This window comes from Anomaloglossus baeobatrachus, chromosome 7, assembly GCF_048569485.1.
Source record: "Anomaloglossus baeobatrachus isolate aAnoBae1 chromosome 7, aAnoBae1.hap1, whole genome shotgun sequence".
Taxonomy (NCBI): Eukaryota; Metazoa; Chordata; class Amphibia; order Anura; family Aromobatidae; genus Anomaloglossus; species Anomaloglossus baeobatrachus.
The window spans coordinates 101,803,763-101,827,095 of NC_134359.1; the positions used below are offsets into that span (position 1 = coordinate 101,803,763).

A 23,333-nucleotide genomic window follows, 5' to 3' on the forward strand; every position below is an offset into this window, starting at 1 on the left:
AGGAAGTCGGCAGTGAAGGCAAAGTTGGCAAACTCCGAGTTGATTATAAACTTCTTGTTTTAACTTTCTTCTCCGTTTTTAGAAAAGTTGGGGTGAAACTCATTATACTTGCTGCTCTCATTATTCAGCGCAGTCAGAGGTGCTGTATGACATGTCGGTAATGGCAGTTTACGTATTATTATTATTATTATTATTATTATTTGATAAGCTTATTTGTCAGGTAAAAGAAATTACTTTGCACTGACAGAGCCCTAAGATATGCGATATGAGCCACTAGTGGGAATAGGCACTGCACTTCAACTGGATGAGCATCATGGAAGACGTAGCTCAGGAAGGACTGGAGTGCGAGTTGGGTATTACCTGTCATTGAGCATTAAATCTGGTAAAATTGTTATGCTAATCATGTGTGCGCTTGCAATAGCTCAGGTAATATTACAATCTGATCCTTCAGGCATTCTTCAGTGGAGCAGCCAACCCAAAATCCATCCTCTTAAAACCTCCGTCAAAGTAACTGACACCAGCTAAATCAACAGCCTTTTATTATCTTACAGACACTGAGCGCAAGAAATGTTTGTGCTGAATGATAATAATCCATTATTAAGCACAAATGGCCGTATAACAAGATTTTTGTTCTAGGATGGCAGAACCTGGTTTTGTCACAATGGATCACACTCTGCATGGACTTCTTCATCCTAACTTAACTGGAACCTGTCAAAATGGTATTTCATCTCCTAGAAGGATGTTATAGAGCAAGAGGAACTGATCAGATTCATTTACATTTTTCTGGGAACAGTTTCAGTAAAACTTATATTTTATTCATTGTAATTACTAGTGTTTTTATGCACAGGAGTCCAGTGGGTGGTCCTACTCAGTGATTGACAGTCTTCCCCCTGAATGTGCATGCATATATTGAGTAGTGCCACTCACTTGACTCATGCCTACAAACAGCAGGGATTAAAGGGAATCTATCAGCAGGTTTTTGCCACTTAATCTGAGAGCAGCATGATGTAGAGACAGTGACCCTGATTCCAGTGATGTGTCATCTACTGGGCTGCATAGTGTAGCTTTTATCAATTCACTATGTAATCAGCAGTAATTATCATTACAGGACCACTTGGTGTGCTGACAGGTAGTCCAGAATATTCATGAGCTCTGTATAATTGCTAGATCTGCAGCAGAGAAAACATTGAATTTATCAAAATGACAGCAAACAGCTCACTAAGGGGTACTTTGCACGTTTCGACATCGCTACTGCGATATCGTGTGGGTGAAATTGAAAGTGACGCACATCCGGCGTCGTAAATCGGTGATCTGTGTAGCGTCGGACATTTTCATAATGTCGCACCAATTGGAGATACGATGTTGTTCCTTGTTGTTCCTCGTTCCTGCAGCAGCACACATCGCTGTGTGTGAAGCCGCAGGAGCGAGGAACATCTCCTTACCTGCCTCCACCGCCAATGCGGAAGGAAGGAGGTGGGCGGGATGTTTACGTCCGGCTCATCTCCGCCCCTCCGCTTCTATTGGCCGTGTGACGTTGCTGTGACACCGCACGACCCGCCCCCTTAGGAAGGAGGCGGGTCGCCGGCCAGAGCGACGTTGCAGGGCAGGTAAGTGCGTGTGAAGCTGATGTAGCGATAATGTTCGCTACGGCAGCTATCACAAGATATCGCATGTGCGACGGGGGCGGGTACTATCACGCTCGGCATCGCTATCATCGGCTAGCGATGTCGCAGCGTGCAAAGTACCCCTAAGTGACACATCGCTTGGATCAGGGTCTCTGATCATTATTGGAAGGGAAGAATGAGACCTCCAAATGCTGCAGGAAAAAGAATTTGTGTGAAAATATCAAAGCAACATTTTTTTTTTTCAAAGCAATTGCTTTTGCAAGTGAAGTTAGGTTTTAGGAAATTGTGATGACCAGTATCCAAATATGTTGCACAGCATTCTGGAGCATTAGCTGTTTACAGCAGTCTGCATTCTGTGAAAGAACAGTGTACTTTATGTATTTCAATACATATTGTAGCAGCTCTTCACATTATTCAGGCTGTCTTAAAGGGTTATTTACTCTACGTACATATCTAATGATTATTTCTCTAAAAGTTAGATTGTTAGGACCCCCCCTAATGTCGGTACCCATTTCCAGTTTTTTCATAGAATAGAGAAGTGTCGAAAATTATGTAGTCACTTTTTTTCCCACTTTTGCATTCCTCTGCCACCATAGGTGGCGTGAAGCATTGGTTAGTTCACACTAGCATGGTTTTTGCCTTGATTTAATGTAAATCTGTGCTAACCATTGTTAAGTACTGTTCACTTGGCTTAAGTTGAAAGCTTTTCATTTAAGGCCTAAGACACACGGCATGAAAATTGAAGCGAGTGGAATGCGACAAAACGTCCCATTCCACTCGGACCAATATTAGCCTATGTGCCAGCACCCATTAGCGATTATTTTCTCAGCCCTAATCGGACAGAGAAAACAATTGCAGCATGCTGCGGGTGCAATGCGATCCTTATTTCTCTCGCACCCATTCAAGTCTATGGGGCGAGAGAAAAGTTGCACTGCACTCGCATTACACCGGTGTACTGCGTGCGAGTGCAGGGCAAGAATGGCAATAGTTGGCAACGGAGGAGAGAGGGAGATAAATCCCTCCCTCTCCTCCGCAGCACTGGCCCTCCCCTCCTCAACGCTAACCCGCCCCTCTGCAGCACCGACCCTTCCCTCTTCAGTGCCAGCCCGCCCCCCGAAGCTGTGGTCCGATTGCATGATTGGACCTTAGTTGCAGTGATACTCGCATAACACTCTGATCCTGCTGTGCTGCCAGCGTGAGCCGAATGTCATGCGAGCATCTCAGTAGTCCCCCGTGTGGCCCTGGCCTAATTGTTTGTGTAGAAATGTTTTAAAGCATTTTTATTTTGTTTTTAGTGAACATTTGTAGTATATTATTATTATTATTATTATTATTAATATTTTACGACATATATTCCATGGTGCCGTATATGTCAAAAGAGTATACATAATAGGTTACATAATAAGTACAATAATCATGGACAATACAAGGCACAGACTGGGACCCTGCCCGCGAGGGCTCAGTCTACTATCCCAATATTCTGCATATGTAACATTTTTAGCTGTTGGCAGTCACTTTGCGGAGGAGTAAAATATATCATACGTTGGAGTTGCATATGGTGTTTCCAATGCCGATTTGTTGCCTTATTATTATTATTTTTTTTTATTATTATTTGTTTTCATTTTCACAATGTTTTCTAGAATATGAATCTGTTCTCATGCATTGAACTGTGTCGTCCGTCCTATGGTTGGAGTGTATAATGTATATGGGCCAGGTGCCACCATTCTGCTTTTATACATGGTATACTCTACTAATATTAATGCCATGTTCACACATCCGTAGTTCATCGCCCGGTCGCTGGTCTCCCATCCAGAACCCATCAGCCTCACAAAAGTAAGTGAGGCTGCCAAATTAAGTGACGCGGCCAGTCCATGTACACAGCCCACAACGCACAGATTTGAGAATTTGGCCTGATGTGCGGGTTAATTTAAATTGGCCACCGTTAAATTAGAGTTTTCAAATGGAGCAGGTTGTCAGTAGCCATATCTGAGCGTCTGTCCTGGACCTGAGAGGACATAAAGGGTCGTTCTATGACCCATTCTATAGTATTGGAGATATACTAATAAATTACATTTGTCCTCTAACCTATTGGACACTAAAATAATTTATAAAAGAAAGTGTTACTTCTTCCATATTGGTATGAGCCATCTATGCTGTGGTGTAGTTTTGCGTCCATGATGCCCATTGTGTGACCATCTTCATAGGACTGCCCTGGCATGCTTTGTAGTGTTTCCTAATGTACATTGGTTTATTACAATGGCATAAATTTTGTCTCTGTCTAGGGGAGCGCCCGTTTCACTGCAACCAGTGTGGAGCATCGTTTACTCAAAAGGGCAACTTATTGCGCCACATTAAGCTGCATTCTGGGGAAAAACCTTTTAAGTGTCCATTTTGTAGCTACGCCTGCCGACGGAGAGACGCACTCACAGGCCACCTCAGGACGCACTCAGGTAAGCTCACATTTTTGGTTTTATAATGGGATACTCACTTATATACCGTATTTTTCGCTTTATGAGACGCACCTGATTTTAAGACGCACCCCCAAATTTGGTGAAGGAAAAGAGAATTTTTTTTTTTAATGTTAAATGGGGTCCATCTTAAAGTCTCCATCTAACAAATCATATAGGGGTCCCTCATAGCCCCCCATCCTAAAATTAGCCCCCTTAATCTGGATATGGCCCCCTTATATTGAATATAGCCCCCTTGTGCTGGCACACGTCCCCCAGTGATGCCACATGTCCCCCATTAATGGCACACGTCCCCTATTGCTGGCACACATCCCCTATTTATGGCACATGTCCCCCTGTGTTGACAAGCGTCCCCTATTGCTGGCAGCCTGGCACAAGTCTCCTATTGCTGGCACACATCCCTTACAGCTGGCACAGGTCTCCTACAGCTGGCACAGGTCTCCTATGGATGGCACACGTCTCCTACAGCTGGCACATGTCTCCTATGGATGGCACGCATCCCCCTGTGCTGCCCATGGCCCCGTATGGATGGCACACGTCCCACTGTGTTGCCTATGGCCCCCTATGGATTGCACACATCCCCCTGTGCTGCCTATGGCCCCCTATGGATTGCACACATTCCCCTGTGCTGCCTATGGCCCCCTATGGATTGCACACGTTCCCCTGTGCTGCCTATGGCCCCCTATGGATTGCACACTTTTCCTTGTGCTGCCTATAGCCCCCTATGGATTGCACATGTTTCCCTGTGCTGCCTATGGCCCCCAATGGATTGCACACATCCCCCTGTGCTGCCCATGGCCCCTATAGATCGCACAAGTCCCCCTGTGTTAGATATCGCCCCCATGCTGCTGCCCATAGTAAAATAAAACACTCTTTCCTTACCTTCTCTGCGCTGTCCTCCCTCGCGTCACCCTCCATGCTTCTGCTCCTCCACTTCCTGGTTCTCGGTGCCGGTCATGTGATCGGCACAGCAGAGTGATATCATCTCTGCGTGCTTGATCACAGTGGAAGCAGGAACACCGGGGAGAAACGCTGGAGGAGGTAAGGAAAGCTTTTTTATTTTAGGATGAGCAGCAGCATGGGGGCCATATCTAACACAGGGGGGGCATGTGCCATCACAGGGGGGCGCAGGCACATATAATATGCGCCGCTGCCCCAGTCCGTCACTGCGGTGCGGTTTCAGCACCACGGTGATGGACAGCGGCTGTGCATATTATATGAGCGGGAGCAGGAGATCCAACGCTGCCGCCCGCAGCTTTCACAAGCCCCCAGCACCACTCCAGAGCTGCCCCCACCTCCCCTGGACCCTGCAGTGTGTGTATATGTATGTGTATGTGTGTGTGTATATATATATATATATATATATATATATATATATATATATATATATATATATATATATATATATATATATATATATACACACCCCCCCCTGTATATTCGGATTATAAGACGCACCCCCTACTTTCCCCCAAAATTTGCGTCTTATAAAGCGAAAAATACAGTATATAGTTGCCAACTGTCCTGGATTTCCCCAAACAAAATGGGGGTCGGAATGATATTAACCCTGCCCAAAATGTAGCTGAATGGATGGGTATGGTGCCCCAAGAACTGTTGGCCACTACCCCTAATAGGCTGACCAGTCTTCTCTCAGAATTCAGAAATATTAGGTTTTTTTTTATTCAAAATGGATGACATGCAAATCAATACATTGTTCTACAGAAGTGAAGATATCATGGGGAGTAAAACGGTGTTGCCTATAGCAACCAATCACAGTGCTGCTTTCATTTTTGCCTGAGCTGTTTTAAAAATAAAAGCTTGGTGCTGATTGGTTGCTATCAGCAGCAAAGACAGTATTTTAGGCCCGTCTTTATAAATGAGGCCCAATGTGTTTACGTGTATGAAGGTGTATATGTAACTGTACTATTTTAGGCATCTTATGATTTTCTTCCTTTTGTGCACCGTTGCTACCACAATCTTTCTCTGCAGTTTAGACCTTGCTAGAAGCTGGGGGTGTGGTGCTGACTGGAAGCAAGTTCTTTTGACTGGATTTTCCAGTGCATTGTGGTGTAACTGCCTTCCATGCTCATTACTCATCAAGGAAGCTCAGGAGCAAAATTCAAGTCTTCCTCAGAAGTCGCCCTCAGTGTTTTGTGATAAAAATGGGTGTCTGAGTCAAATATTATGCAAGAAATTTATCAGAAGTCCTATATTTGATTTGTTGTTTATTAATTTTTAATCAAAACGTAGAAAGCAAAACTAGTACATTAGGCATTATCTAAGAATTGGCGTAACAGGGAAAAAGAAAATAATAAAATTTAAATAAATAAAAATAGTATAATATATATACAGTGCCTACAAGTAGTATTCAACCCCCTGCAGATTTAGCAGGTTTACACATTCGGAATTAACTTGGCATTGTGACATTTGGACTGTAGATCAGCCTGGAAGTGTGAAATGCACTGCAGCAAAAAAGAATGTTATTTCTTTTTTTATTTTTTTTTTTTTAAATTGTGAAAAGTTTATTCAGAGGGTCATTTATTACTCAACCCCTCAAACCACCAGAATTCTGTTTGGTTCCCCTAAAGTATTAAGAAGTATTTCAGGCACAAAGAACAATGAGCTTCACATGTTTGGATTAATTATCTCTTTTTCCAGCCTTTTCTGACTAATTAAGACCCTCCCCAAACTTGTGAACAGCACTCATGCATGGTCAACATGAGAAAGACAAAGGAGCATTCCAAGGCCATCAGAGACAAGATCGTGGAGGGTCACAAGGCTGGCAAGGGGTACAAAACCCTTTCCAAGGAGTTGGGCCTACCTGTCTCCACTGTTGGGAGCATCATCCGGAAGTGGAAGGCTTATGGAACTACTGTTAGCCTTCCACGGCCTGGAGAGCCTTTGAAAGTTTCCTCCCGTGCCGAGGCCAGGCTTGTCCGAAGAGTCAAGGCTAACCCAAGGACAACAAGGAAGGAGCTCCGGGAAGATCTCATGGCAGTGGGGACATTGGTTTCAGTCAACACCATAAGTAACGTACTCCACCGCAATGGTCTCCGTTCCAGACGAGCCCGTAAGGTACCTTTACTTTCAAAGCGTCATGTCAAGGCTCGTCTACAGTTTGCTCATGATCACTTGGAGGACTCTGAGACAGATTGCTTCAAGGTTCTCTGGTCTAATGAGACCAATCAGATCTTTGGTGCCAACCACACACGTGACGTTTGGAAACTGAATGGCACTGCATACGACCCCAAGAATACCATCCCTACAGTCAAGCATGGTGGTGGCAGCATCATGCTGTGGGGCTGTTTCTCAGCCAAGGGGCCTGGCCATCTGGTCCGCATCCATGGGAAGATCGATAGCACGGCCTACCTGGAGATTTTGGCCAAGAACCTCCGCTCCTCCATCAAGGATCTTAAGATGGGTCGTCATTTCATCTTCCAACAAGACAACGACCCAAAGCACACAGCCAAGAAAACCAAGGCCTGGTTCAAGAGGGAAAAAATCAAGGTGTTGCACTGGCCTAGTCAGTCTCCTGATCTTAACCCAATTGAAAACTTGTGAAAGGAGCTCAAGATTAAAGTCCACATGAGACACCCAAAGAACCTAGATAACTTGGAGAAGATCTGCATGGAGGAGTGGGCCAAGATAACTCCAGAGACCTGTGCCGGCCTGATCAGGTCTTATAAAAGACGATTATTAGCTGTAATTGCAATCAAGGGTTATTCCACAAAATATTAAACGTAGGGGTTGAATAATAATTGACCCACACTTTTTTGTTGAAAATTGATTAAAATTTAACTGAGCAACATAACTTGTTGGTTTGTAAGATTTATGCATCTGTTAATAAATCCTGCTCTTGTGTGAAGTTTGCAGGCTCTAACTTATTTGCATCTTATCAAACCTGCTAAATCTGCAGGGGGTTGAATACTACTTGTAGGCACTGTATATAATATATATATACAGTTAGGTCCAGAAATATTTGGACAGTGTCTCAAGTTTTGTTATTTTAGCTGTTTACAAAAACATGTTCAGAAATACAATTATATATATAATATGGGCTGAAAGTGCACACTCCCAGCTGCAATATGAGAGTTTTCACATCCAAATCGGAGAAAGGGTTTAGGAATCATAGCTCTGTAATGCATAGCCTCCTCTTTTTCAAGGGACCAAAAGTAATTGGACAAGGGACTCTAAGGGCTGCAATTAACTCTGAAGGCGTCTCCCTCGTTAACCTGTAATCAATGAAGTAGTTAAAAGGTCTGGGCTTGATTACAGGTGTGTGGTTTTGCATTTGGAAGCTGTTGCTGTGACCAGACAACATACGGTCTAAGGAACTCTCAATTGAGGTGAAGCAGAACATCCTGAGGCTGAAAAAAAAGAAAAAATCCATCAGAGAGATAGCAGACATGCTTGGAGTAGCAAAATCAACAGTCGGGTACATTCTGAGAAAAAAGGAATTGACTGGTGAGCTTGGGAACTCAAAAAGGCCTGGGCGTCCACGGATGACAACAGTGGTGGATGATCGCCGCATACTTTCTTTGGTGAAGAAGAACCCGTTCACAACATCAACTGAAGTCCAGAACACTCTCAGTGAAGTAGGTGTATCTGTCTCTAAGTCAACAGTAAAGAGAAGACTCCATGAAAGTAAATACAAAGGGTTCACATCTAGATGCAAACCATTCATCAATTCCAAAAAAAACAGGCCAGAGTTAAATTTGCTGAAAAACACCTCATGAAGCCAGCTCAGTTCTGGAAAAGTATTCTATGGACAGATGAGACAAAGATCAACCTGTACCAGAATGATGGGAAGAAAAAAGTTTGGAGAAGAATGGGAACGGCACATGATCCAAGGCACACCACATCCTCTGTAAAACATGGTGGAGGCAACGTGATGGCATGGGCATGCATGGCTTTCAATGGCAATGGGTCACTTGTGTTTATTGATGACATAAAGCAGACAAGAGTAGCCGGATGAATTCTGAAGTTTACCGGGATATACTTTCAGCCCAGATTCAGCCAAATGCCGCAAAGTTGATCGGACGGCGCTTCATAGTACAGATGGACAATGACCCCAAGCATACAGCCAAAGCTACCCAGGAGTTCATGAGTGCAAAAAAGTGGAACATTCTGCAATGGCCAAGTCAATCACCAGATCTTAACCCAATTGAGCATGCATTTCACTTGCTCAAATCCAGACTTAAGACGGAAAGACCCACAAACAAGCAAGACCTGAAGGCTGCGGCTGTAAAGGCCTGGCAAAGCATTAAGAAGGAGGAAACCCAGCGTTTGGTGATGTCCATGGGTTCCAGACTTAAGGCAGTGATTGCCTCCAAAGGATTCGCAACAAAATATTGAAAATAAAAATATTTTGTTTGGGTTTGGTTTATTTGTCCAATTACTTTTGACCTCCTAAAATGTGGAGTGTTTGTAAAGAAATGTGTACAATTCCTACAATTTCTATCAGATATTTTTGTTCAAACCTTCAAATTAAACGTTACAATCTGCACTTGAATTCTGTTGTAGAGGTTTCATTTCAAATCCAATGTGGTGGCATGCAGAGCCCAACTCGCGAAAATTGTGTCACTGTCCAAATATTTCTGGACCTAGCTGTATACATATAATATATATATATATATATATATATATATATATATATATATATATATATATATATATATATATATATATATATATATATATATATATATATATACATACATATACATATATATATATAGTTGCTAGTGGTTCTAACCATGATAAATGATAATACTTAAGGTCCTTCAATGCCCTGAACATGAGGTATGCGACTGTGAATCAGAACAACTACACTACTTTTCTAATTGGAGGTGTTTGCTAATATTATTTATTATTATTACACCTACTACATATTTACATAAGAGCTTGGAGATGGGAATGCACCTTTAAAGCAATATACTGTACTCAGTTGTTTTTTTTTTTGTTGTGTTTGACCCACCTATTGGTTATTTTCTTTCAGTGCATGCCCTAAATCATTTCTACAATAGGGTTTTATTACAATTTTTCACCATCCTTTATGAATGGTGGCACATAGCAGACTGAATCGGTCAGTGATTTTATTCTGACCACTCCAGTCTGTAACTTTCATCTCCTGAACAGTTGTCGACAGCTGGGGTTTTTTTTTTTTGGGTGGGGGGGTGTGTGTTTGGTTTGACTTTTTTCGTTTGTATTGAATGAAAGTTGAACCTTCACCTCGTCATAAATGAGCTTTTAATTTTAAGGTTCCTTAGGAGAGGAGAGATAATTGTTAGAGATCAGAGCAATCGGAACAAGATCACCATTCTGAATTCCCAAAAATAATGTGATTCAGACGGAATAAATGGTGAAGCCATAGGAGCCAATGAATCAAAGAGTAAGGCGGGCTTTGCACGCTGCGACATCGGTAACAATGTGTTACCGACGCTGCAGCGATAGTCCCCGCCCCCGTCACAGGTGCAATATCTTGTGATTGCTGCCGTAGCGAACATTATCGCTATGGCTGCTTCACATGCACTCACCTGCCCTGCGATGTCGCTCTGGCCGGCAAACCGCCTCCTTACTAAGGAGGCGGGTCGTGCGGCGTCATAACGACGTCACATGGCAGGCAGCCAATAGAAGCGGTGGGGCGGAGATGAGCGTGATGTAAACATCCCGGCCGGCTATGCGGAAGGAAGGAGGTGGGCGGGATATTTACATCCCGCCCACCTTTTTCCTTCCGCATAGCCGGCCGGGACGCAGGTAGGAGATGTTCCTCGCTCCAGCGGCTTCACACAGAGCGATGTGTGCTGCCTGCTGGAACGAGGAACAACATCGTACCGTCGCAGCAGCGGCATAATGGAAATGTCGGACCCTACACCAATCATACGATAACGACGCTTTTGCGCTCGGTAATCGTATGTAAAAGGCTTTACACACTACGATGTCGACAGTGACGCCGGATGTGCGTCACTTTCTATTTGACCCCACCGACATCGCACCTGCGATATTGTAGTGTGCAAAGTACCCCTTCGGCTGTGTACCCACAATCCGGACATGCTGCATCCTCTATGCATCATGTCCTCTCTTGCGGGGCCACGAGTGCTCTCCGCAGAAGACTGCAGCTGCCCATGCCCACGATCAGGGTTCGGACTGCTGTGGTCTTTCTCTCTGTTCTCCCTGTGTAGAACAATCGCGGCTCCACAGCAATAAATTGATATGCTGCAGCTCACAAAGCCACACTGCGTTTCAGTTTACACTGCAGGAGAGACGAGCACAGTGGGTATGGGATTTCTAGAAATGTCATCCACTATGCTTGTACTGTACATTGCTGCAGTTTAGATTTAGCGATAACACGCTCCCTCAAACACTGAGAACCCTGATTGTGAGCACGTTGCTTAAAGGAGTTGTCCGACATAAGCTTAACAAAAATTTTTGAGTTTATCTGTGCTGTATTGTCATATAAATCACACCTACATTGTTATTTTTTGTTTTCTAACTTTTGTTCCTCTTGAATTATCCCTTTATTCTCTGCAGCTCTTGTTTACATTCAGATCCAGCAAATATGACCACTTCCTGTGCAAAACCTCAGTCAGAGCTGTCACCGCCCACCCCAGTGTCCAGCCTCAGTGTCCAGCCCCACCCAAGTGTCCAGCCTCACCCTCTGCCCGCCCCCTGCACACACATTCCCTGTCAGTATTCTTCCCCAGCACCTGACCTGGTATCACTACAGCATTGCAAATAACAGCCCCACATCGGGCTCTGCACCGCACACGCACACATATGGCTCTGTACCGCACACACACACATGGCTCTGTACCGCACACGCACACATATGGCTCTGTACCGCACACACACATATGGCTCTGTACCGCACACGCACACATATGGCTCTGCACACGCACACATATGGCTCTGCACCGCACACGCACACATATGGCTCTGTACCGCACACATATGGCTCTGCACACGCACACATATGGCTCTGCACCGCACACGCACACATATGGCTCTGTACCGCACACATATGGCTCTGCACACGCACACATATGGCTCTGCACCGCACACGCACACATATGGCTCTGCACCGCACACGCACACATATGGCTTTGTACCGCACACGCACACATATGGCTCTGCACACATATGGCTCTGCACACGCACACATATGGCTCTGTACCGCACACGCACACATATGGCTCTGCACACGCACACATATGGCTCTGCACCGCACACGCACACATATGGCTCTGCACCGCACACGCACACATATGGCTCTGTACCGCACACGCACACATATGGCTCTGCACCGCACACGCACACATATGGCTCTGCACACGCACACATATGGCTCTGCACCGCACCCGCACACATATGGCTCTGCACCGCGCACATATGGCTCTGTACCGCACACGCACGCATATGGCTCTGCACCGCACACGCACACATATGGCTCTGCAAACGCACACATATGGCTCTGCACCGCACACGCACACATATGGCTCTGTACCGCACACATATGGCTCTGCACCGCACACGCACACATGGTTCTGCACCGCACACGCACACATATGGCTCTGTACCGCACACGCACACATATGGCTCTGCACCGCACAAGCACACATATGGCTCTGCACACGCACACACATGGCTCTGCACCGTACACGCACACACATGGCTCTGCACATGCACACATATGGCTCTGCACCTCACACGCACACATATGGCTCTGCACCGTACACGCACACACATGGCTCTGCACATGCACACATATGGCTCTGCACCTCACACGCACACATATGGCTCTGCACACATATGGCTCTGCAACCCCCCCCATCCCCATCCCCATCGGGAACACATGTGGAGTACATACTCACCCGTCCTCGGTCCCCGCCGCTCCTGCACGTTCGTGCGCTGTCTGTGCTCTCTTCAGCACAGTAGTGACGTCACCGCTGTGCTGAAGAGAGCACAGACAGCGGGAGGGACAGTGATGAGAAGCAGCGCTGCGCTGCTTCTCATCAGCACTTTCAAATGTACCGGCATCGGTGATCTGTGATGCCGGTACATTTGAATGTGTGATCCTGGGCAGGGGGCCCGGTGCTGGCGCTGACACCACGGCAGCCGCCGCCAGGCCCCGCCCCCAGGTTATGGACCCCACAGCAGTGCAGGGGGAGGTTACTGGAGGTGTGGGGGAATGTGTGGGAGGGTGCAGGGAAGGGGGCGGGGCTCATCACACTGTACAGCCCAGCAGGGAGGCGACAAGCTGTTCCACATTTGCATGTCAACATGGCCCTGCCCATGTAGACATGAAATGACCGGAAGCAGCAAAATCGCGGCAGGAGCGGTCACATGACCGCTCTGAGCCGGGGGAGAGGGGCTGACAAGCAGGGCAGGTAAGTGGTCTCTATCTACTTACCTGCCCCAATGTAGCCCAATAGGGAAATAAAAAAAAAAATGTCAAAGAAGCCGGATAACCCCTTTAAGGGTATATGCCCACGCTGTAGATAGGTGTAGAAATTTTGTCCACCAAAAAATACACCTTGTGGCAGAAAGCCTCACCAAAAATGCATGTGTTTTTTGGTGTGCTTTCTGTGCATTTTTGGTGCATTTTTTTTTTTTACGTGTGTTTTTTGGTTTTGCTAAACCAATACTTGGAACGGCTGAAGAATAGACCAACAATTGATATGCTGCAGATTTTTTTCTGCACCCAAAACTGCAAGGAAAAAAGAAGCAACGTGCAAAGAACTTCAGAATCTCATTAACTTTCCTGGCATAAGGATAGACATGCAGATATGGGCAACAAGCTGCACCAAATCTGGAACAAAAACTCAGCGTGCGCACACAGCCTAAGGGGTACTTTGCACACAGAGATAAATCTTTGGCAGATCTGTGGTTACAGTGAAATCATGGACATATTGTTCCATTTGTGCCCAGCCACAAACCTGGCACTGATTGTCCACAATTTCACTGCAACCACAGATCTGCCGCAGATTTATCTCTGTGTGCAAAGTACCCCTTAGTCACAAACTTTTTGCACAACTCCTTGTTGTGCAAAAATTTACTGCCTTTGGTGTTTTTATGCCAAGTTGAATCAGTTCCGCTGAAATGGGCAGAGGCACAATAGTGTTGTGGCCACGCCTGTCCATCAAATGTTTTGGCATTTTGTTTGCCAGTAATGCCACTCCACTGCACTCCGACTGGAGTAGCATTACAGGCGCAGTGCATGGAGGCGTACGCTACTCAGTAAAGGGACATATTCCTTTTAATAAATTCAACATGTTTTACTCCTTTACTCCAGCAAGGCTGGCGTAGTGTGAAAGTGAGCTATGCCAGTCTCGATGAATTGTGGCTAAAGATTGGAGGACCAGCGTTTGAGGATGACCAAGCTGCTGTAAAGGATGAAAGGTTCCACACTTCTGGTAGTCAAGTAGCTTTATTACACATTTCTGGCTCAAACGGAGTCCTTTTTCAAATCAACCCAAAGATAGTCTTGATGAATTGGCCCCATAAAGTACAGTGACACAAACGGAGTTCAATTTGTACTTTTTATGATGCTGTCCATCTTTTCAGACAGGTAAAAGATTTTAGGCTGCTATATATTTTTTTGCCCAACTTAAAAGGTAGATATGAGCTGAAAAAGTACATTGAAACTCTACATCATTGCACTCTATGGCTCTGTTGAGGTTTTCCTCTAAATCCTGTTTTTCGTGGATTAAGACCGAACACTCAACAGAGTCATAGATCTTATTTTCTGCATCTGTATTAAATAGCATATATGGCTGATAAACATCTCCAGGGTCATATGAGTTTCAAGTACAGGTCCTATTATGGACTTGAGGGTGGTAGACATTGTTGTGATATCCACCGTCTGACTTTTGAGATACAGTCTAGCGATCATATCATCTTATATATTACCCCAGCCTTTCATTCTAGCTGCTGCTTTCATACTCCAGATCTTGACATTGGCAGATCAGAGGACTATACACTTTGATGCTGTATCCATGAAGATAAAATTTGCTTAGTGTGGACACAGACTTAAGGCTGGTTTCACACTACGTTTATTTAACATCCGTCCATAACGTTTTTTTAGCGGAAAAACGGATCCAGTGCAAATGCGTTTTCACTTCAATGCATTTGCAATGGACTCGCGTTAACATGCGTTCACCTGCGTTTGCGTGCGTTATAGTAAGGATCCAGCGACTTGCAGTTTTTTAACATCTTTCAAAAACGCTACTTGTAGCGTTTTTGAGCTGCGTCCAAATACTGCATGTCACCGGATCCTGACTAAACAGCACGCAAACGCAGGTGAACGCTGGCGTGCTGATAGACAGGATCCTGCTTGCTCTACTGAGCATGCACAGAACCAGTCTCGCGTGATCTGTCTCTCTCTCCTCCTCCCTCCCTCACCCTCTCTATCTCTGTCTTTCCCCCTTTTTCTCCTCCCTCTCTCTCCCACCTGAGAGCTGCGGACACTCGTAACCAAGGTAAATATCGGGTAACCACTTCTCTTAGTTACCCGATGTTTACGTTGGTAACGTGTGCAGACAGCCCGGCTCCTAGCAGCTGCAGACACTCGTAACCAAGATAAATATCGGGTATCCAAGCCCGATGTTTACCTTGGTTACCAGCGTCTGCAGCTGTCAGAAGCCGGCTCCCAGTCTAGTTCCCCTCACTCCCGATCACATGACTCCAATGCCCGCCCCTAAACATCCAGTGCAGGATCCTGCAAAATAACAGATGCGTTTGCATGCGTTTTTTGCTGTAAAAGCAGGATCCGCTTTTGCAGCAAAAAACCGTTCCTGACGCATGTTAAATAAACGTAGTGTGAAACCAGCCTAACCTTCACATTATGTACTTGTAATGGACACTAGTTACATCGATGTATCCCAGTCTTCTATTCGTCTGCGATTTCTCTGAAAACAGCCTGTCCGCCTCAGATAAGAAGGTTCTGTCGATGAGCTTTATATCTTGAAGTTACCCAACAACTTTTTTTTTTCCATTTTAACAATAAATAAGACTTTTAGGAGGAAAACAATATAAAATATGCATTTTTCGTACTAATGTTCTATCTTACAGCCCTTTCACCCAGAGAAAAAAAAAATCTGTACTTGAGCAACATCCCTGAGGGATTAAAACCCAACGGAGAGGAAAATAAAATCCTGTCTGAGAGGGAGTGTTTGTCCAGCAGCATTCCTGGAGTGAGCTGGGGACTCCACACCCTGAAATCTGACTACTGACTTCAGCCTGACTTTCTTGTAACCTGCTCTCGTGACTGTGATCTGTAAGAAAACCGTGAAGGACCCAGTGCACCCCCAAAAACCGGACACTGGAGAGCTGTGTTTCCCAAACTGCAGTCCCCGGAGCCCCCAACAGGTCATGTTTTCAGGATTTCCATAGTATTGCACAGGTGAGAGAACCTTTGGCAATTTCTGATGCCTTGATAATAATTCCATTACCTGGGCAATACTACGGAAATCCTGAAAACTGATCAATTGGGAGGCCACGAAGGCCGGAATTGGGATACAGTGCTATAGAGGATCAGATGTTCCAAGCTCCGGTGTAAATACCACATTGTATATATACAATGCTCATTACGAAGTGCACTGTTAGGGCTGAACTTTTATAGAGATCTTGCCTGACAGCTGGGCGTTAAAGTTCATCAAGTTATAAAAAACTGATATGGTGAACAAGCGTGTCCTAAATCCTCGTCCTTGGTGTTGTCTATCAAATTGTAGTTACAATAATACATAATGACCTGTACATTCGTGAGACCCCAAGAAATCTGTTCTGTGCCTTCTTGTACAAATGGCAATTTTTCTAATTCAGCATACTACACAATTTCACATTTTGTCCCCTTTTTTGGTTAACCCTAAAATTCCACAGAAACACATTATATACATAGGTTGTTTTTTTTCTTTTTTGTGTTATGTGTTTTTCTCTTCAATTAAAAACCATTGCTCTAAAATGCGACTTTTTTCTTAAAGGGGTTTTCCCACAAACAAAGTTGATTTTAATAAATAGATCCTAAATAATAATAATTTCCACAATTGGATGTGTTTTAAAGAAAATGTTCCTGTACTGAGATAATCTTATATATGTGCCCCTGCTGTGTACTGTGTAATGGCCGTGTCTGACCGTACAGGGACATGGTCTGATCATACCACAGCTCCTGGGCAAGAGAGGACACAACAGCGTATAAAGACATTACAGTACGGGATCACAGCTTTTTGTGGGGTAAAACATTTTCCTGCCTGTTTTTTTCCAAAGTGTTTTACGTCAAAGGAATAATTTTTTGCTATCCTGTCCTGTAATGGCTGTATACATTTGAGTCCTCTCCTGCCCCTGAGATGTGGTATGATCAGAACATGCCCCTGTACAATCAGACACAGCCATTACACAGTACACAGCAGGGGCACATATATAAGATTATCTCAGCACAGGAACATTTTGTTTTAAACGCATCCAAAAGTGGAAATTATTATTATTCCAAGGTTTTTGATTAAAATGAATTGATTTGATGATGAATTGATCGTGATCGCTGGACAACGGAGGCGCCCATCATTAGGCCCACCGCACGACCGTTAGGTAAGTATTATAAAGTGTTTTTTATGTTCTCACAGCTGCCGGGGCTCTTATATACAGCATGTTAGAATGCTGTATATAAGAGCCCGGTGGTGGTGGCCGCAGCTTATACACCAAAAAAGTGGTGACTGGTTCCCTTTAAGGGTTTTACCAACTGTAAAACTATTACACAATTAGCTGGATATTGGTTCTAATGGCAAATAGAGATTTGCTCATTTTTTTAAATCCCCCACTGATCCTGCTCATACAGTCCTGTGAACTTTCTCCATCTCTCTATACTAGGCTATATGTGATGAGATAATGAGATGAACATGGAGCTTCTAAAGCCAGTGATTGCCATAGTTACTTTTTAAAGCATGGAAAACATATTTCCATTATTATTAATTCTCAGCTTTTACAAAAGAAGACAAAATTACAGAGTTCTCTAGAGAACGATGTGTATTAAAATTGTCATAATGCACATTACCAACCTGAATCACAAAGTGAAACCTCAGTCGTCAAACATACATCAGCAACAGGATAATTTTAAATAAAAAAAAATCTTCTTATAAATCTACGGATATTAGCTACAACATATTGCTTCATTGCTGTATGTATATATATATATATATATATATATATATATATATACATATTGCTTCATTGCTCTATATATATGTATATAGATATAGTCAGGTGTGTGTGTGTGTATATTTGTGTGAACATATCATTAGTCCATTTCCATCTCCAAAACAGGTGTTATTGTGCATTATGAAAAACTCTTGGGCTGCAAAGGGCCCATATATTGTTTTGCACAGAGGCCCTCTTCTATCTGTGTCCGCCATAATTCTGGCTGCAGTTTTAAAACACATTGTCTGGAGTATTTGTCTAATGTTTAAGTTTTTCTATATCTATTGCTATGATGAGAGGTTAGACATCCTTTAGCTATCCTACCCTAAAAATGGCTGCTGCATTCCTTGCCTCGGCTTTTATACAGGCTCTGATAGTGCTTTCTGATTTGCTGTGCAATACCATGTAATGTGATGTGAAAGCTGCAAGATGTCATATGAAAACATAGTCTCAAGTCATGTCAGTCTTCTGTGGCTTGTGCAGTCTTCTACAAAACACTTTTTTTGCAGAGTCGTGCAAATCGATTAAATAATTGTTTAACCCCTTCACGACCGGCCGATTTTTTGCTTTCCGGGTTTTTTTTTCGTCATTCTTTTTCTGAGAGACGTAACTTTTTTATTTTTCAGTCAATATGGTCATGTGAGGGCTCATTTTTTGCGGAACAAGCTGTACTTTTAAATTAAACCATACGTTTTACCATATAGTGTAGTGGAAAACGGCAAATAAATTCCAAATGCAGAAAAATTGCAAAAAAAGTGCAATAGCACTATTGTTTTTGAGAGATTTTATTCACTGTGTTCACTATATGGTAAACCTGATGTGTGGCTGTGATGCCTCAGGTCAGTGCGAGTTCGTAGACACCAAACATGTATAGGTTTACTTTTATATAAGGCGTTAAAAAAAAATCGGAAGTTTGACCGAAAAAAGTGGCGCACGTTTTACGCCGTAGCGTTCTCATTTTTCAGGATCTATGGCTCAGTGACGGCTTTTTTTGCGTCTCGAGCTGACGTTTTTAACGGTACCAATTTTGCGCAGATGCTACGTTTTGATCGCCTCTTATAGCATTTTGCGCAAAAGTTGTGGCGACAAAAAAAACGTCGTTTTGGCGTTTGGAATTTTTTTGCCGCTACGCCGTATACTGATCAGATTAATTGATTTTATATTTTGATAGATCGGGCGTTTCTGAACGCAGCAATACCAAATGTATGTATATTTTTTATTTTTTTAACCCTTTAATTTTCAATGGGGCGAATGGGGGGTATTTGAACTTTTAGGTTTTTTTGTTTTTTTTTATTTTTGAAAACTTTTTTTTAACTTTTTTTTTATTTTACTAGTCCCCCTAGGGGGCTATTGCGATCAGCATTCCGATCGCTCTGCACTATCTGCTGATCACAGCTATACAGCTGTAAACAGCAGATATGCTCTCTTTCTCTTTTGCTGTGCCGCTGGCACAGCGAAAGTGAAAGCAATTCATGTGTAGTACAGGAGTCATCACATGACCCTGTGCTACCATGACAACTATCGGAAGTCACGTGATCGCGTCACGTGACTTCCGGTATCGTGTGGTAAGTAAAAGTTTACCGCGATCGCGCTTATAATGGCGCTGTCACATATTGACAGCGCCATTTAAGGGGTTAAACGGCACGAGCAGATAACGATTCTGCTCGTGCCTAGCAGGCACACATTTCAGCTGTGAAAATCAGCTGAGATATGCGCCGATCGCGGCATGCTGCCGCCGGCAGACCGCGGGCAGTAACATTATGACCACTAAGACGTAATTTTACGGCCCGCGGTCGTTAAGGGGTTAAAGTTGCTGAGACCTGCAAATTTCATAAATTCAGCATTATTTCAGTTCACATTGATTAGATTTTCTCATCTCCAATATACTGTTGTATGTATATGTGTAGTACACACCATTGTAGGAAATCTTCAGTTTCTTGGCAATTTCTCGCATGTAATATCCTTCATTTCTAAGAACACGAATAGACTGTCAAGTTTCACATGAAAGGTCTCTTTTTCTGGCCATTTTGAGAGTTTAATGGAACCAACAAATGTAATGCTCCAGATTCTGAACTAGCTCAAAGGAAGGTCAGTTTTATAGCTTCTCTAATCAGCAAAACTGTTTTCAGCTGTGCTAACATACTTGCACAAGGGTATTTTAAGGGATTTCTAAACACCTATTAGCCTTCTAACACCACAAACATGATGTACCATTAAAACACTGGAGTGGTGGTTGTTGGAAATGGGCCTCTATACACCTATGTAGATATTGCATTAACAACCAGACGTTTGCAGCTAGAATAGTCATTTACCACATTAACAATGTATGAAGTGTATTTGTTTAATTTATTGTTCGCTTCATTGAAAAAAAAAAGTGTTTTTTCTTTTAAAAATAAGGAAATATCTTAGTGACCCTAAACATTTGAACTTTAGTGTATATTAAAATTATACAACATTATACCATACAATGAGAGGTGAAGTATATTGGACTATTAAAGTGTTTCTGAAAAATACCAAACTGTTTCCCCCTAAACCATGAACTTTAATAACCTGATTTCTCCTCGCTTTGCAGTAGGCAAACCTCACAAATGCAACTACTGTGGTCGTAGCTATAAGCAGCGCAGCTCCTTGGAAGAACATAAAGAACGCTGTCACAACTACCTGCAAAATGTGGGAATGGAGCGAGGCCAGGGGCCAGGGTCTCATGGTGGTAAGTAGATCAGCATCCATAACTGCTTATTTGTGGCAAGTCTCTGTGCTCCAATAATGTCAGCTTCATAATATAGGACACACAATTAGGTTTAAAGCCACTGTCTGAACTAAGAATCAATGCGTTTTTCCAAAAACAGCGACACTCCTGTCCATAGACTGTGTCTGATATAATGTAAGCAGCACAAGAGCAGAAATAGCCTTATAATTAGAATATACACATTTGTATATAGATTTTTTTTTTCCGCTGCTTTCACATATCTGCAACTGTTAAAAGAATGTTGCTGGTAAGATAGAGGCCATGATAAGTTCTTAATTCCAAGTTACATAGGATGTAGTAACATACACTGATTGGATTGCAGAGGAAATCATGTTAGCTTTTAGCATTTTCATGTAATCTAAGGGGTAAGGTTTCTCTTGTGGAGAGTGATATGCCAGATCTGGCATGCCAGTATGAGGAGACTTAAATGCCTGCAATGCACCTCTGGGAAATTAAATCTGCACAAGGAGAAACCTTACTCCTTAGATCCAAGTCTTAGCCTCTCACATAGCCAAATCAGATCTCAAACTGTGCACTGACAAGGGGCATTACCCCGAAACACAGTGTTTGCAAATTGAGATTCTGGTTTGGCTTTGTATCCGAAGTCATATATCAAGGCTAGAATCTAGCACTTTCATGGGAAGTACATGCAGTAGAAATCTTTAGCTGCTTATTTTATTTATGCATAGCTTAATCAGGAGGATAAAAGTCTGCAAAAGTTTTTGTCTGCCATTTTAAATGTTCTTATTGGACATGACCCATATACTCGATCAGCTCCTATACGCAGAGTTCTAGTAGCCAGAAAGATTGGACAGTATTGTCCATTTTTCTGAGAGGTCTTTTTTAAGCAGGTAGTAGCCTCGTTGATCTATAGTGGTGCCTTACTTGGATGTGGCGTGCTGGTTAGTGATTCTGATGTGACATTTTGGTTCCATGTAGCATCTCCTATGGAGGAGTGTAAGAATCCAGAGATCCTGATGGAAAGCAACATGTCTCTGATGCCCTTTGAAAGACCAGCTGTTATAGAGAGACTTGCCAGCAACATGGGGAAGCGTAAGAGCTCCACCCCACAGAAGTTTGTGGGTAAGCATCTGCTTTCTTTTACTTAGTCTGTAATGTACAAATGACAGCATTCTTTTTGCAGCTTCAACGTTTTAAACAATGTCCAAGTCATTATATTAGCAATTATAGTTATTTCTTTTTTATAAGATTTTTTTCCTATGTGATGGTAGAATTGGGAAATTTTTGCTACTTATGACATCATGAGGTTACTTTATCCATAGAAAATGTTCTCCAAAGATATAAAAATAGCAAATATTATATCAGATATTTCTGTAATGGCCAAAGTTTGATCATTTGTGTTTCTGTTATTTTAACCACAGCAGCCATTTTTGCAAAATTAACCACAGGATGTTAAGCCATGTTGGTTGGGACTTTTAAAGTACACTATGTGGATACAATTATTGGGAAATGCCTCTTTATACTTGAATTCCAATTTTTTTTATTCGTTCCCATTGCTAAAGGTGTATAAGATCCAGCCCATAGCCATATAGTCTGCCTTTACAAATATCTTGTGTAAAAGAATGGCTCGTTGTGAAGAGCTCATTGATTTTAGTGGGGCACTGCAATCGGATGCCACCCTTGTAACAAGACAATGACATTTCTACCCTCCTAAATATCCCACCTTGGACTGTGAGTGCTGTTGAAAAGTGAAAGCCCTTGGGAACAAACAACAACTCAGCCATGAAGTGGAAGTCATGTAAAATTACAGTGTAGGGTCGTCGTGTGCAGAGGCACATATTGCACAAAAATCGCCAACGCTCTCTTGACTCAATAACTGCAAAGCTCCAAATATCCTCTGTTTTTAACATCAACACGAAAACTGTGCATCGAGAGCTTCATCGCTTGGGTTTCCGTGGCTGAGCAGCTGCATGGAAGCATTACATCACCAAGTACAGTGCCGTGTTGGATGTAGTGGTGTAAGGCCCGTCATCACTTGACTCTGGAGCAAATTAAATGTGTTCTGTAGAGTGATGCATCGTGTTTCTTTATTAGCAGTCTTATGGAGTTTGGGTTTAGCAAATGTCAAGAGAACGTTGCCTAACTGCATTGTACCACCTGCAAATTTGAAGGTGTTTTTCAGGAGCTGGCCTAGGTCCCTTAGTTAAAGTGAAGAAAATCTAAATCCTTCAGCACACCAAGATATCTCTGCCAATTGTAGCTTCCAACTTTGTAAGAACAGTTTGAGGAAGACCTTATTCTATTCTCCATGACGTTCCATAAAGGCATAGATACGGAATGTTAGGT

At 43.2% G+C, this 23,333-nt stretch overlaps 1 protein-coding gene across 5 annotated transcripts in view; it reads left to right on the forward strand.

Moving 5' to 3' along the window:
* Positions 1–23,333, forward strand: part of IKZF2 (IKAROS family zinc finger 2) — a 125,664-nt gene that overhangs the window by 89,008 nt on the left and 13,323 nt on the right. For 4 of the 5 annotated variants that reach the window (XM_075317536.1, XM_075317537.1, XM_075317533.1 and 1 more), the window contains exons 5-7: positions 3,908–4,075; positions 20,850–20,987; positions 21,966–22,109. In XM_075317536.1, the coding sequence (XP_075173651.1) occupies positions 3,908–4,075; positions 20,850–20,987; positions 21,966–22,109 (450 nt within the window). The remainder of the gene's footprint in view (positions 1–3,907; positions 4,076–20,849; positions 20,988–21,965; positions 22,110–23,333) is intronic. The other variant, XM_075317535.1, reaches the window with a different exon arrangement.